At 44.3% G+C, this 16,688-nt stretch overlaps 1 protein-coding gene across 1 annotated transcript in view; it reads left to right on the forward strand.

The window, feature by feature from the left end:
* Positions 1-16,688, forward strand: part of LOC138259657 (sodium- and chloride-dependent neutral and basic amino acid transporter B(0+)-like) — a 558,437-nt gene that overhangs the window by 531,319 nt on the left and 10,430 nt on the right. Inside the window, 1 exon segment of the mRNA XM_069207527.1 lies at positions 11,376-11,543. Coding sequence (XP_069063628.1) covers positions 11,376-11,543 — 168 coding nt within the window.

A 16,688-nucleotide genomic window follows, 5' to 3' on the forward strand; every position in this document is an offset into this window, starting at 1 on the left:
CCGCCCCGGAAAAGATGGCGGATTGGTGGGTCGTGATAGGGTGGGCGGTACTTTGTCTGCCGCCTGGCTGTTGGCGGGGACCGCCGCGCTGTTTGTTTGTACCGCCGTGGCGGGCGGAGTGTTAATACGGCGGGCTGTGTTGGCGGTTCCCGCCAGGGTCAGAATTGCATATTTTAGACCGCCGGCCTGTTGGCGGCTTGGCCGCCGCTTTATCACCGACCGCCAGGGTCAGAATGAGGGCCTAAGTCAGAAGGTAACTTTTTAACCGAGGCCTCGCGCGACCTGTAGCCGAGCAGGGCTCCATCGCGGTCGGCCTGAAAGTTTGACTTTGCCCCGGTCGAGGTGCAACCAGATGACCCGATTGGCGCTTTTTGTTTCTAAGCGCTAGAAAAGTAATAATTCTTTAAAAATTCATATCTCCGGTTCCCCTGAACCGATTTTAATCGTTTTTGTGTCATTTTAAAGATAAAAATATAAACTATTTTTATAAATTGGTTTTGGATTTTTAAACTGTTTCCTGTGTTTTATTTAATTACTGTTTTGTGATATTTGAATGCTTTACACTTTGTCTCCTAAGTTAAGCCTTGACGCTCGTTACCAAGCTACCAAGGGTTGGGCTGGGATTAATTAACTGAGACCAAACTGTACCTAGGTGGAGGTTAGTGGCTTGTTGCTAGGTGTAGGTACCTACCTGCCCTACCAATAACCCATTTTCCAACATAATTGGAAGCAGCGACGGGATCCTGTACTTGTGTTCAATATCACGTTACAGTTTTAGGTAAAACAAATTAAAAATCCTTTAAGTTGTCCTAGAGCAACAATTGTTTTTAATTTTTAATTTGGATTAATTTCAATTATTGAATTTTTGTAATTTTTCTAAATTCTTGTTTCCAATTTTTGCAAAAAGTTTTTGTTGACACAAAACTAGGGAACCATGGAGCTTGATCTGGCTAGCCTACCCACACTGACAGTAGTCCAGCTTAGGGGGTTGTGTATTGAAAGAGGGTTGCCTGCAACCACTGATCTCAGGAAGCAAATCCTGATCACATCCCTGACAGCATGGGCTGAGGCCCAAGAGGTAGAGTCAGAAGAAGCTCCAGAGGAGGGAGAAAGAAGGGAGGATGCCAGCTCTAACCACTCAGGGGAGGGAAGGCATCTGAGCCCAAGTGAGGATGAGGAAGAACGGTCCTCAGTAAATACAGTCACTAGGGGCAGATCCAAAGCTAGTGGTGGGAAGGGGGTCCTTTCAGGAGGAGAGAACCCATCCATCAGAGAAAGAGAGCTGGAGGCCCAGCTAGCATACATAGCTTTGGAAGCAGAGAAGCTGGCCCTAGAAAAGAAAAAGTGGGCATACAAAGAGAAAAGAGATGGAGGCAGCGATAAAGAAGCTGAGGTGTCCATGGGTGGGGGAGTTTGCCCCAGATTACCCAAGGGGGTGGTTCCTGCTTATGTAGAGGGGGATGACATAGATAAGTGGCTGGGGGCCTTTGAGAGGGCACTCCAAATGAGAAGGGTTAGGCCTCAATACTGGGGTTCCCTTTTGTGGGAGTTGGTCCCCAACTCAGGGAGGGATAGGCTTCTGACCTTAAGGGGGGAGGAGGCAGATTCATACCCTAGTATGAGGAGGTGCTTAGCCAAGAAGTTTGGTCTGACCCCAGAGCAATATAGAATGAAGTTCAGGGACACCCAGAAGGTCAGTACCCAGTCTTGGGTTGACTTTGTGGACATTTCACTAAAGGCACTAGAGGGCTGGATTATTGGTAACAAAGAAGATACTTATGAGGGGTTATACAATCTGATCATGAGAGAGCACATCTTGACCAATTGTACCCAAGAAAGGTTACGCCAGCATCTAGTGGACTCTAAGCAGACCAACCCTAGAGAGCTAGGGGAGGCAGCTGATGAGTGGTTGAGAACCAGGGTGGTGGTCAAGTCCCAGGGGGGAGACTCCAAGAAGGGGGGGACAGGTCCCCAAAAACCTAAGGAGGGAGGTGGTAAGCCCACCACAGAGACTCCCTCTGTACCCCAGAACCCTAAGAAGGAGGAGAGTAAATCCCACTCCCACTCTGACAAGCAGAGACAGGGAGACCCAGGGTTAAAAAAGCTCTTGGACAGTAGGGCTTGCTTTGACTGTCAGCAGACAGGTCACTTCAGAGGAGATGCAGCCTGTCCAAAGAAGGTGGTTAGCACTGGGCTGTCCAGTGTAGCCATGGAGGAGGACTCCTCAGAGGATGAAGTCCTTCTAGCATTGAGCTGGGAGACAGGACCAGATGGTAAGCTGGTGATCCCTGAGGGTGGGAGTAGGCACTTCCACCACATTCAAGTGAATGGGATCCCTACCACTGGCCTGAGAGACACCTGTGCCAGTCACACTATAGTGAGTGACCGGTTAGTGACCCCAGACATATATGTCCCAGGAAAGACAAAGAAAGTCAGGATAGCCACAGGGGAGGTCACCTCCAAACCTGTAGCCATAGTGCCCCTAGAGAGGGAGGGTATCCTTGACTGGATTAGGGTGGTAGTCAGTGCTGACCTTCCCCTAGATTGTATCCTGGGCAATGACCTCCCAGAGGTGAGTCTGGTCACAGATGGGGTGGTCGCCCAGGGCGCCCCCCCAACCCAAAGTCCTGGGGAGTCAGTCCCTACAGTTAGGAGACAGGGGTCCCCAAGAAAAGGAAAGAAGAAAAGGAAGGGTAGGCCACTCTTAAAGAGAGTTCCAGGGAGCCAAGGGCCTTCTGCCCCAGTAAGGGGGGAGCCCAGAGTTGGCACTGGTGAGGCCTCACCTGACCCCAAGGAAGTCCTGAGTAGTCAAGCAGCTGTCCAGATGCAAGGTGTTGCCCCTGCACTGACAGAAGGGAGAGTGGAAGGAGGGTGTCTGCCACAGGAGGTGGTAGCCCCCCACTCTAGACAGCAAGAGGGGTGCCAGGACCACAAAGATGCCCCTAAAGCAGCTCGGCCACCTGTCAGTGGAGAGCTTAGGGTGTAGTTCTGGGTAATGACAGCTGTCAGTAGCCTCTGCTGGGTGCTAGCCTTCCTGGCAGCAATGTACTTGGCCTGGGAGGCAGACCCCAGGGCCAATAGCAAAGTAGGCCCCCTGACCCTATTGGTCATGGTGGGGTTGCTCAAGTGTTGGGTGACCTCTTTGGGTAAGCTAGGTGTTGCCCTAGCAAAGTTTGGAGTAGGGGAGGTGGGCACCTCACTACCCAAGTTGGCAGAGAGAAAGGAGGAAGACCCCCCTAGAGGAAAGTTTCAGTTTGAGTTGGGTCCTTTTACTGTTGGGATGGCTTCACTACCCATAGGGAGTGACCCTGATAGGAGGATATAAGGCAGAGTAGGCCCTGCAAAGGGACAGCCAGTTTTCTTCACTGTCTTCCTCGCCTAACAAGCCAGGAAGACTCTCCCAGGGTTGGGCTGAGTCTCCTGGGCGTGTGGGCTGGGGGGGGGTTGTGTGAGAAAACAGGGCTGATTGCAGAGGCCCCATAACATTTTGCCCCCATTTTCCTCTTTTTGCTGGTGTTTTCCTGACTTTGATGGTGCCCTGGGTACTGCTAACCAGTCCCAGGGCCTGTGCTCTGTGTAAAATGGATATGCAAATTAGGCTAATTATAATTGGCTAAGTTAACCTACCTATAAGTCCCTAGTATATGGTAGGGCATGTAGGTTTAGGGACCACAGCATAGGTGGTCCACACCTAGGTGCACTGCTGAGGTGCCCAGTGTCATTTTAAAAGCAAGCCTGCCTTGCTGGCTACTTTTAAAATAAAGTTATATGCAAATTCGACTTTGGAATTAAAGGTACTTCCAAAGTCTTAAACTACCTTATTTTTACATATAAGTCACCCCTAAGGTGTGCCCTATGTGCCCCTAGGGCTGGGTGCCATGTAACTATAAGCAGGGACTTTATAAAAATAGATTTATAAGCCCTGGTGAGGTAAAAACAGCCAAATTCGTTTTTCCCTCATTTAAGTAAATGGCCTTCATAGGCTAGAATGGGCAGAATTTATTTTAAATTTTAAAGTCTCCTTAAATGTTACATACCAAGAATTTGGTATCAAATTGATTGTTGTAATAAATCCCACAACTTCCAGTTGTTGGATTTAATATAACTTGTCCAGGTAAAAAGTTTAGACTTTACCTAAAAAGTTGCCAATTTCAGCTCTGCATTGTTTTTGCTGCTGTGCTCTGATTGGCCAGCCTGCAGCAGCTTCTGCCAGGCTGCCTTGATGAGGTGTGAAGTGGCCTGGCTTCACACAAAGGAATGTGCTTGGGGGAGAGAATCTCCCCTCAGCAGATGGTGAGGCAGGAAGGGGGAGGGCTGCCAAACTGGTCTTCAAAGGCGGAGAAGGACATTTGGAGCACCCAGCAACACCCCCTCATCCTGCAACCCCAGACAATTAGGTGCCCCCTTGATTAGATTAGGAGAGGGCAGGAGAGGGGTGTGTTTATGATTTTTAGCCATACCAGTGGGTGGGCTCAGCCAGATGTAACCTCCAAAAATAAGATTCATCCATGTTGGATTTTTAGAGACTGTTGCCTTCTGGGATGGATTTTTGCCACACTTCCCAGGAAGTGGTCATCACAGGGGGACGACCCTGTCCCTGATTGGAGAACCAGGGCCCCCTTGCTTTTCACCCAGGAGCAAGGATAAAACTGGCAGACCTGCACCCACGCCTCATATCCCCACCAAATTTCAAGAAGAAAGAACTTAAGGAGAAGAAGGACTGCCCTGCTGGACCCCTGGCCTGCACCTGGAACCTGCACTCAGAAGGACTGCACCAGCTGCACACTTGGGCTTCACCACAAGAAGGACTTTGCCTGGCTTCAACTGGTTCAAGGAGGGACTCCCTGTTTGCTACAGGTGAAAAATTGCTAACCAGAGTCCCCTGCACCAACTCCTGAAGAAAGCGACCAGCTGACCACTGTCCAGTGGCCAAAAAGGAGTTTGCGCCAGGTGCATTCTGGGAGTTGAAGTCTGCACCCCCCAAGGACCATCACAGAACTTCTGGACCCTTGGGGTGAGCTGTGGACCCCAAAAGAACCTTAAAAGAACATCTGGGTGAAGCCCCAGAAGTTTGGAAAAGATTTGAGAATTTTTGGAAAAAAGCTCCAGAGAGGGACCGACCCGCCGCGGAAATTCTAGCCGGCTTGCCTCAACCGCGACCCGGCCTGACTTCGTGGTTCGTCCCGGTAAAGAAAAACATCCAAAAAAGAGACTAAGTCCGAAGGTAAAAAGTTGACCGGGACCTCCCAGCCATTGTATCCGAGAAGGGCTCCATGGACGTCGGATCAAGATCCAGGTTTACCCCGGTCGAAGGATTTTCATCTCGAAAAAACAACTAAGTCCAAAGGTAAAAGTCTCCACCGAGGAAACCCACATCGCGTATCCGGACAAGGGCTCCAGGAGGTCGGATTCAACTGGCAGGTTCGTCCCGGTGAAGAAAAACTTCAAAATAAAGACTAAGTCAGAAGGTAACTTTTTAACCGAGGCCTCCCGCGACCTGTAGCCGAGCAGGGCTCCATCGCGGTCGGCCTGAAAGTTTGACTTTGCCCCGGTCGAGGTGCAACCAGATGACCCGATTGGCGCTTTTTGTTTCTAAGCGCTAGAAAAGTAATAATTCTTTAAAAATTCATATCTCCGGTTCCCCTGAACCGATTTTAATCGTTTTTGTGTCATTTTAAAGATAAAAATATAAACTATGTTTATAAATTGGTTTTGGATTTTTAAACTGTTTCCTGTGTTTTATTTAATTACTGTTTTGTGATATTTGAATGCTTTACACTTAGGGGGTTATTCTAACTTTGGAGGAGGTGTTAATCCGTCCCAAAAGCGACGGAAAAGTGACGGATTTACCACCAGCCGTATTACGAGTCCATTATATCCTATGGAACTCGTAATACGGCTGGTGGTCTATCCGTCACTTTACCGTCACTTTTGGGACGGATTAACACTCCTCCAAAGTTAGAATAACCCCCTTTGTCTCCTAAGTTAAGCCTTGACGCTCGTTGCCAAGCTACCAAGGGTTGAGCTGGGATTAATTTACTGAGACCTAACTGTACCTAGGTGGAGGTTAGTGGCTTGTTGCTAGGTGTAGGTACCTACCTGCCCTACCAATAACCCATTTTCCAACAGTATGTATTTTTGCCTTTTGGTTTTAGGTTGTGATGTATATGTGATGTGTATCTGGGTAGTGTCCCCTGTGGGTACCTGCTGAGAGATTGGAGATGGTGCAGTTCTGTTGTGGTTAAGACGTGTTGTGGTGTTATGTGGTACTGTGTGAGTGTGGGCCTGTGCAGTGTTTCCTTGCATACCTGTGTGTGTTTGTGACATGTGTTTCTGTGTGTGTCATGGCTGTGGCTTGTTTGTTGTGTATATGCAAGTGTTTGTGGCTGTATGTGAGTGTACGTGTTAGTGTGTTGTTACATGTGAGTGTCGCCGTCGCACACCCTTCCCAAATATATGTTGTGTGAGTAAAAAAATTGACAATATACAAATGTAACATGTAAGATTGTGTACATACGGTTGCTGTCATCATCATCGCAGATTCCAACGACTTTGGGTGAGCAGGAGCAGCAAAAAGATATCTAGTTCAGGTTCCATGGTGGTTCTAGACGAGTATGGCTTCCTTAAGGTGAGTGTCTCCTTTTATGCAGTTGGTTTTCGCCTGGGTTTCCATGGTGGTGCGATCGCAGCTGAAACCTTTGGGGTGTGTAACCTCGTAATCTCTCCGGCGGAAACACGGTCTCCACTGGCCTGCAGACGGCTACCGTCGTCCATGGTAGCCAGACTGTTGTGGGGGTGCTAGCGGTGCTTTGGCTGTATTCTGTTGGGAATACCACCATGATCATAATTTGGTGGTCTTCTCTGCCAGCCTGTTGGAGGTACGACCGCTAACATGGCGGTCCTGAGAATGCCAAAGTCGTAATGAGGCCCTGTGTCTTCAGTACCTTACCAGTAAAACATGGGGTGGATATGGGCGGGCTGTAACATTATCTCACCTGTTTTTAAGAAGAGGCAGATTTCCCCGAAGAAGACAAGGCATTGATGATGCTAGAAATGGTAGTTGGTAAAACATGGGACATGTTTCCACTTTTACATTGCTGGTGTTCAAATTGGTGCTGTTTTTGCATACATATAGGATCCTGATAAACTCTGTCTCTATGGTAGGCGCAATCTTAACGAAGGGAGGTAGAGATTAGACAATAGTACTCTCAGTTGAAAGGCGAATGAGATCAGTACAGACTATGCTATCTCTAATATATTTTTGATCTTGAGAAAACACAACAGCATCTCACAGAGCTCTTTTAATGAGTGCTGGCATGAGGAATTGGTAATACTGCTGGCTATTTGCAAACATAGCAGAGAATTTGATGAAGTTTTATTTTTCTGTGTTCTCGTGCTTTAACCAGAGAGGGAGTTAAAAAAGATTTTTTTTTAATAAAAAAAAACCCAGGAGACACAGAAGATCCTCCCTGTCTCCCCTGGCACCTCCACCCGCCCCTTTGTGACAGTACGCCCCAAGGCACGCTGACGTCACTGTCTGTTTTCCCTTGCAGCCACTCCCTGTTACCGTGGGGGAAACAGCCCAAACAAGCCTTCCCGATGTTCGGGAAGGCCTCGTTTGAAAAGGGGAGACTTTCCCCTTTTAAACAAGGCCTTCCTGAACGTGTGTCTTGGCCACGGGCATATTTTTTCTCCTAAAGTAGGTTTACCACCTTGGGGGGGGGGCGCGATCATGCTCGATTGTGCCCCCCAGGGCTTTACAATTTAAAAAAAATTTAAACACATTTTTAAAAAACATTAAATTGACACGGGGTCGCCCGTGAACAGGACGACCCCCTGTGGGGGCAATCATTTTTTTTAACAACTGTATGTTTTCCCTGGGGGCCACTATGGCCCACAAGGAAACCATACAGCTGTTAAAAATATATATAGATCTATAGGTAGATAGATCTATATGTAGATATATCTCTGTGGATATATATATATTATATATATATATATATATATATATATGTATGTATATATATGTATGTATATATATATATATATACACACACATATATATATATATACACATATATATATATATCTATTTAGGTAGATATATCTATATATAGATCTATATATATATATATATATATATATATGTATATATATATATATATATATATATATATACATGTCTATCGTATTGTGGAGAAATCAAAATTATCTGTCGCTAAACAACCAGTTTGTTTAAGGCAGGCATCTGCGTTTTTGGTCCTGGGCTCGGCGGCCATATGGGGAAACATACCAAACCCAAACATTTCTGGAAACTAGACATCCGGGGGAGTGCAAAGAGGGATTCGCCAAAGTTTTCTTACCCAGAACACCCTGCAAAGCTGAAATGTTGAATAGAAACTCCTTTTTCCTTGCATTTCTGTCCCACAAACTACAGGAATATGCTGGGATCCACAAATTTCCTACCACCCATTGCTTCCCCACCTGCCCTCATAAAAATGTTACCCCACTTGAGTGTCTGTACCTAGTGCCTGCGTCCGGAATGGATAACCCCAGGGTCAACAGTAGTCCTCATGTAAGGACCAACTTTGACCATTTTGTGATCTATGCCTGACACAGGCACTAGGTCTACCCACAAAAGTGAGGTACTATTTTTATTGGGAGACTTGGGAGAGTGCTAGGTGGAAGGAAATTCGTGGCTCCTCTCAGATTCCGGAACTTTCTATCACTGAAATGTGGGGAAAAAGTGTTTTTTTGCCAAATATTGAGGTTCGCAAAGGATTCTGGGTAACCAAACCTGGTGAGAGTGCCACAAGTTACCCCATCCTGGGTTTTCCTAGGTATCTAGTTTTACAAAATGCACAAGTTTGGTAGGTTTTCCTAGGTACCAGATGAGCTAGAGACCAAAATCTACAGATAGGCACTTTCTGAAAAACATGGCAGTTTTCAATGTAAAAATTTGATGTGTCCATGTTGGGTTTTGGGGTGTTTCCTGTTGCGGGCACTAGGCCTACCAACACTAATGAGGTACCATTTTTTATCAGGAGATTTGGGGAAACTCTTGGTAGAAGGAAATTTGTGGCTCCTCACAAATTCCAGTACTTTCCAACACCGAAAAGTGAGGAAAAGGTGTGTTTTTTGCCAAAGTTTGAGGTTTGCCAAGGATATTGGGTAACAGAACCTGGTGAGAGTCCCACAAGTCACCCCTTTCTGAATTTCCCTAAATGTCTAGTTTTCAAAAATGTGTAGGTTTGCTAGGTTTCCCTAAGTTAGAGGCCAAAGACCACAGCTAGGCACTTTGCAAAAAACAGCTTTGTTTTCTTTGGGAAAATGTGATGTGTCCAGGTTGTGTTTTCGGGCATTTCCTGTCGCAGGCACTAGCCTTACCAACACAATTGGGGTACTATTGTTATTGGGAGACTTGGGGGAATGCTGGGTGGAAGGAAGTTTGTGTCTCCTCTCAAATTCCAGAACTTTCCAGCACCCAAATCTTCGGGAAAAGTGTTTTTTTTTGCCATATTTTGAGGTTTGCAAAGGATTCTGGGTAACAGAACCTGGTGAGAGTCCAACAAGTCACCCCATCCTGAATTCCTCTACGTGTCTAGTTTTACAAATTGCACAGGTTTGGTAGGTTTCCCTAGGTGCTGGCTGAGCTAGAGGCACTTTCCAAAAAACACGTCAGATTTCAATGTAAAAATGTGATGTGTCCATGTTGCGTTTCCTGTCCCGGGCAGTAGGCCAACCCACACAAGTAAGGTACCATTTTTATTGGGAGACTTGGGGGAGCACAGAATAGTACAACACATGTTATTGTCTTTCTCTACATTTTCTCCTTCTAAATGTAAGACAGTGTGTAAAAAACACATCTATTTGAGAAATGCCCTGCAATTGACATGCTAGTATGGGCACCCTGGAATTCAGAGATTTGCAAATAACCACTGCTTCTCAACACATTATATTGTGCACATTTTGGAAATACAAAGGTTTCCTTGATACCTATTTTTCAGTCTTTATATTTGACCAAATGAATTGCTGTATACAATGAAAACCCATATTAAGGTGCAGCTAATTTACTGGCTCTGGGTACCTAGGGTTCTTGATGAACCTACAAGCCCTATATACCCCCACAACCAGAAGAGTCCAACAGACGTAACAGTATACTGCTTTTTAAAATTTGACATCGCAGGAAAAAGTTACAGAGTAAAATGTGGAGAAAAATGGCAGTTTTTTATCAGCTCAATTTCAATATATTTTTGTTTTAGATGTTACTTTCTGTAGGAAAACCTTGAAGGATCTACACAAATGACCCCTTGCTGAATTCAGAATTTTGTCTACTTTTCAGAAATGTTTAGCTGTCTGGGATCCAGCATTGGTTTCATACCCATTTCTGTCACTAACTGGAAGGAGGCTGAAAACACAAAAAATATTTAAAATGGGGTATGTCCCAGTAAAATGCCAAAATTGTGTTGAAAAATGTGGTTTTCTCAATCAAGTCTGCCTGTTCCTGAAAGCTGGTGATATTAGCACCACAAACCCTTTGTTGATGCCATTTTCAGGGGAAAAAACACATTCTTTTTTCTGCAGTCATTATTTCCCATTTTTTGGAAAAAACAAAATGTTTGCTGTATTTTGGCTAATTTCTTGGTCTCCCCCAGGGGAACCCACAAGCTCTGGGTACCTTTAGAATCCCTAAGATGTTGGGAAAAAAGGGTGCAAATTTGTTGAGGATAACTTTTGTGGACAAAAAGGTATGAAGCCCTAAGCATGAACAACCCCAAATAGCCAAAAAGGGCTCAGTACTGGGGGGGAGGGAGGTCCAACAGCTAAAGGGTTAAAGATTGTTTTAGCTCTGAGAAGAGCACCCTTGAAGCCAGAAAAGTTTACCCTGCTGATTATTTGGGGCTCTTGGACATAAGATTTGATACAAAGTTGTTTGAACACATTTCTACAGGTTTTATGGTCTAGAGCTCCTTTTGAAGCCATGTGTGAGCGTACTTGTGGCTTATCAAATTTAAGGGGATCCCTTAGAAGCATTGATTTATAGATCGCTGGTACCAGATGCTTTGAAAATGGAATGTGCTTTGTGTATACACAAATTGGATAGTAGTTGTAAAGTAAATGTATTAGTGTAATCAGATTGCAGTCAGACTGATGCAACTCACATGAAGAACTGATTCCCTTTCTGAAGTTATATAGTGTGTAACACAAGCAGATTTTTGCACTCAGTCACTTATGACATGAAGAGTTATACCTCATTATTAAAATGCTGGAGAGTCAGTATTTATTTTAAAATGGATAACCCTAAACTTTCTTTCATCTACCAGCATTTTTTTCTTTGCTCTCAATTGTGTCACTTTTCCCCATCTATTCAACAGGTGATATTGATCTGGTCTTTGGCAACGTTTCAAACACCAAAATATGGCACAATTGTCTATCCTGTTTGGGGAGAGATCCTGGGCTGGTGCATGATTGCTTTCTGTGTCATCTGGATTCCTGTAATTGCTATATACCAACTTGTCAAGGCTGATGGAAACATTTTTCAAGTGAGTTTGTGTGTAACATTTTCTAACTTTTTTGTGGGCTTGTGATTTATTGTTCTTATGCTGTTACCAGTGAGGCAATTGGCATAGCTTTAACACCAAAATACACTGGTTCCCAGTGCACAGGGTAATTCTAGACCTTCCAGTGTTCACTGTATTTGCCTTAAAATAATCCACATTGATCCATAAGTTGTTTTATTTAATTTAAAATCCTTTATTTATTCTGATCTTCAAAAATCATCATTGATATTTCTCTTTATTAGCGCTCACAACTCAAAGATTAATCTGGAATAACTTAAGTCAAATACCGTAAACATTGCCAAGTGTATTATTACAATGTACATTGGGAAGTACTGAGAAGACTGGCCCAGTGTGTTTTGTCATTTACAAAGAGCATATGGCTGAGAGACTCTGACCCAATAGAGCACACCTTTGAATACATTTGACAGGATAATATTTAAATAAGCTGAGTGGGCAACCTAAAGCCTCTTACACCAAGCTAACGATTCAAGGGACATACTCTTTTTGTAATCTTTATTTTAGATTTTTGTATGCATAAGAACAAAGACAGCATGTCGAGAATGAATATGCAAACGATGTAAATAGAGGCACAGCATTACAATCAGATACAGTAGACTAGATCAATGAAGATGCATTGAGAAACAGGGCAATCTGCAGTACAAAAGCACAACGTAGGGCACTGACGGCCATCAGTGAGCATGGGGTAACGGTCTGCAATAGGGGAGTGTCCATCATCTGCTACAGAAGGGGCGGGCGCTAAGGTTTGAAGATATGTTCTTAGAGGTTGCCACATATCCTTCAGGAGAGAAGCTAGAGGTTGCAAAGAAGCAAATAGCTCACTGGTGGTGTCAAAATATGTGAGGTCCATAGCCAAGCTGCCTCCATAGGATGGGCAGCGGTTCCCCAGTGCACGATGATTCTCAGTTTAGCAAGCAGTAGTGCCAGACCACCAAAGCTCTGAGTAGACTTTGGCAGCATTTTCACGTAAACTCAGCAGAGCCTAGCGGGGATCAAGGGTAAGTTCTTGGTTGATCATACATGACAGAGTGGAGTAGATGGTGCCCCCGGAATGCAGAGATATCTGGACAGGGCCAGGTAAATGTAAGAAATTGGACTGTTCGACCTTGCACTTTGGAAAGAGGTAGGATCATGTAGGATCTAATCTAAAAAGAGCAAGTGGGGTGGTGTACGCTTGGTGTATGAATTTGAATGTAGTAATTTGTGGCGATAGTTGTTGGATACTAGTTTAACCTTTGTGCAGCTATAATACCAATCTTGTCTGGCAAGGAGCATCTCAGATCCCTCTCCCAGGCGATCCTCGAGTTTTCCGGTTTACTGGGTGTATGTTCCGGTGAGAAACACCACTCTACATAAAGGCTGTGTCTGGAGAGAAATGCTGGAGAGAAATCTGAGACGGGCACTTGAAAAGAGAATCACCTCAAGGCAATTATGAAGGCTGGGACGGTGGATCCACATGTCCTGTCTCAAAATGTGTGTAAAAGTGGCACTGATACCCTTGATTACAAAATATTTTTGGAATTTCTGAAGTTTGCTTGGTATCCATCCTTCTCATTTCAGTGTCCTGGAGCTCCACCCTTCAGCCACAGGAATGCAGGCATTACACTACCATTGTCTGAAGAAGCTTTTCTCATTCTCTAGCATGACTATGCCAAACCAGAGGCATCGAAAATGGATACAACTGACTTCAGAATCCATACTCACTCACACACAAAGTCCTACTACTGCAAATATATTACACACACTACAGATGCACACATGAAATACTCATACTGGATGTCAGTACAAAGTCCTAGGCATTCACACAACACCGTAATATGATCCAATAGGGACTGTAAACAACACTTTCACTGACATGGATAAAACATCTGGTCACAGTATTTATCTCAAACAATATGTGCTATCACCACTGCTTCCTTTGCTGTACACTCGATAGGGAAAATAGCCTTCTTTCCATTATGAGGACATGCTTTGTGCACTACACTAGGTCACAGGACAGGTCCAGGACTTTGGCTAGTCAAACACTGGCCTATGCCTCTGACTCCAAAACAAAGGCCAGCAGATGCTAAGGGACCATTTTCATTCCAACACTCCACTGCCCCCAGCTCTAAATAAGACCATTTGTTCAGAATGCTGCTCTGATGAAATCTAAAATAGTGCATTTTCCATCAGGAGAATCTAGTGTATAACTTAATAAGAAATAAAATAGCAAACTCCACTTTTGACAATGGACTCATGCAAACAAATCTATCATTCACAAGTTAAAGATATTTTCTAAACCTTCCTCAACATAGGCACATAAAACAATTGTGAACAATAATATAATCAACTGATAAACTACCTTAAATGCGTACTCTAGCTTTAGGTATTGCAAAACTCAAACCCTTGAGTAAGACTCTCCTGGAATTACTTAACTACAGGAACATTCAGAATAAATAGTTTAAGTATTGGTCACCAACAACAAAATCATATAGCCCATATATGAGGGACATCTTCTAACAAAGGACTGTTTGCCTTAATTCTTGCAATCAAAAAAACCCTTCTCCACCAAGTACTGGATCAAAACTTCAAATAAATGTCAAAAGAGGTTAATTGTATAAAAGGAAAGCACCTGAAATACCACACTATACATAAAATATTCTAATGCTAAAGAACCACCTTAATCACCGCCCTGTTAGCCATGGATTTTACACTAATGAAAGCAAAGGCATTTATGTCCATGGTGTGTAGCAACATTTTTGAAAATGGTCACAAGAGGACTTCATAAAGACATTTCAATGTTCTTGGATAATAGATATTTGTCCATTGGGATATTTTAGAAGTAGGGTCTCTATTTGGCAGTGGTTTTCACCCTGTACAAGTAGGAACTATCACTCTAGTCAGGTTAAGGGAGCCACTTAGCTAAGATAACCCCTGCTCCCCCCCACCCCCGGTAGCTTGGCTCAGGTAGTCAGGCTTATTTTAGAGGCAATGTGTAGAGTATTTTATGTACACACACACTCACACACACTTACACACACACACATAGTAACCCAGTGAAAACACTACAAGAGGACACCACACCAGTTTAGAAATATAGCCAATATTTGTCTGAGTAAAACAATACCAAAATTACAATACTCCAACAGACAGAAGTCAAGACATCACTTTTAAAAGTGTAAACAATTCTTTTTAAGTTTTTTATTTATTGATTTTACAATGGTTACATCACACTCCATAACAAGGAGCCATAAACATATGAAACAGTCTTCATAAAACAACTCTTCTGAGCCTCACCTCATTCTTACTAATTAGTTACAGCTCAATAGAGCTCCTAAAAGTGGGAGGGTTCAGCCGGAGTCAGTCAATCCCCCTATAGCAGGATCTTGCAAAATCTCATAGGTGAGGCACCAGAAAATCAAAGTGATGCGCTGGTTCCTTACTGCACAGGGGAGGTCAGGCATTGATTCTTTCCTCGCAGGTGAGACAATGTGTCAGTTCCTTACTGGCAGAGGAGGTGATTTGTTGATTCTTTACTTGTAGGACAGGCAATGCATCAATTTCTGGACATGCAGACTCAGTTCCTTACTGCGGTGTGGCATCAATAAAAAAGTGGCACCCAGAGATGATGTGTGGACAATACAGATACGCTATGTTGATGGGACCACGGTGAAATAGGCATATTGTCTATTCTGAAGCTGTGTGGACAAGCGCTGCATTGATTCTCCTCTACGGAGCAGATGCTGCATCGATTCTCTAGCGCAGTGCATTGTTTTCTCTTTCAGGTCACCAACTTGCACTTCCAAGGGACCAGTAACTGGAGTTGGCACTACTTGGCAAGTCTGGACTCTCAGAAGATGACCCCAGGCACTGGCAGATGATGTTTTTGAAGTCCCTGAGACTTCTTAACAGGAGGCAAGCTCAGTCCAAGGCGTCGTGGAAGCTTTGAAAGCAGAATATAGAATGCCAGGTCCAGTTATTTCACTCCCAGGACAGTAGCAGCAAGCAGCAGTCCAGCACAACAAAGCAACAGGTAGAGAGGCAGTCCCTCCTACAGCATCCAGCTCACCTTTCTGGCATAATTTCTTCAGGCCAGAATGATTTTAACTATGCGGTGTCAGAGATCGAGTAATTATACCCTTTTCTTTCTTTGAAGTAGTCAAATTGAAAAAGAAGTTTTTTTAAGTTCACAAGACCCCACCTTTCCCTTCCCTGGTCCCAGACACACTCCAGGGGGTTGGAGACTGCTTTGTGTGAGGACAGTCACAGCCCTATTAAGGTGCAAGCGTCAGCTCCTCCTACCACTCCAACTTAGGAGGACTTATCAGGATATGCAGAGCACACCTCAGCTACCTTTGTGTGACTGTCTAGAGTGAATCCACAAACAGCCCAACTGTCATCCTGACCCAGACGTATATTCCACAGACAGGCAGAGGCACAGAATAGATAAGCAAGAAAAGTAGCATTTTGAAACTCACAATTCAAAAATCAACTTTACTAAAAGATGTATTATAAATTGGGAGCTCATAGACCCCAAACTCCACATCTCTATCCGCTCCTAATGAGAAATTACACTTAAAAGATATGTCAAGGCAATCCCCATGTTATCCAATGGGAGAGATAAACCTTGCAATAGTGAAAACTGAGTTTAGCAGTATTCCACTATCAGGACATATGAAGCACACCAGTATGTGTCCTATCTTTTAAATACACTGCACTCTGCCCGTGGGGCTGCCTTGGGCCTACTTTAGGGATGACTTACATGTAGTAAAAGGGAAGGTTTGGACCTGGCTTGGGGGTGCACTTACCAGGTCAAAAAAGCAGTTTTAAACTGCACACAAAGACACTGCAGTGGCAGGTCTGAGACATGTTTACAGGGATACTCACGTGGGAGGCACAATGAGTGCTGCAGGCTCACTAGTAGCATTTGATTTACAGGACCTGGGCACACCTAGTGCATTTTACGAGGCACTTACTGGTAAATCAAATGTATCAATCATGGTTAAACGAATCACCAGTACAATTTAGACAGGGAGCACTTGAACTTTAGCACTAGTCAGCAGTGGTAAAGTGCCCAGGGTCCTAAAGCCAGCAACATTTTAATTCAGCACAGGATCAAAAACAGGAGGT

The sequence above is a fragment of the Pleurodeles waltl genome, chromosome 2_1 (genome assembly GCF_031143425.1).
Source record: "Pleurodeles waltl isolate 20211129_DDA chromosome 2_1, aPleWal1.hap1.20221129, whole genome shotgun sequence".
Lineage (NCBI taxonomy): Eukaryota > Metazoa > Chordata > Amphibia > Caudata > Salamandridae > Pleurodeles > Pleurodeles waltl.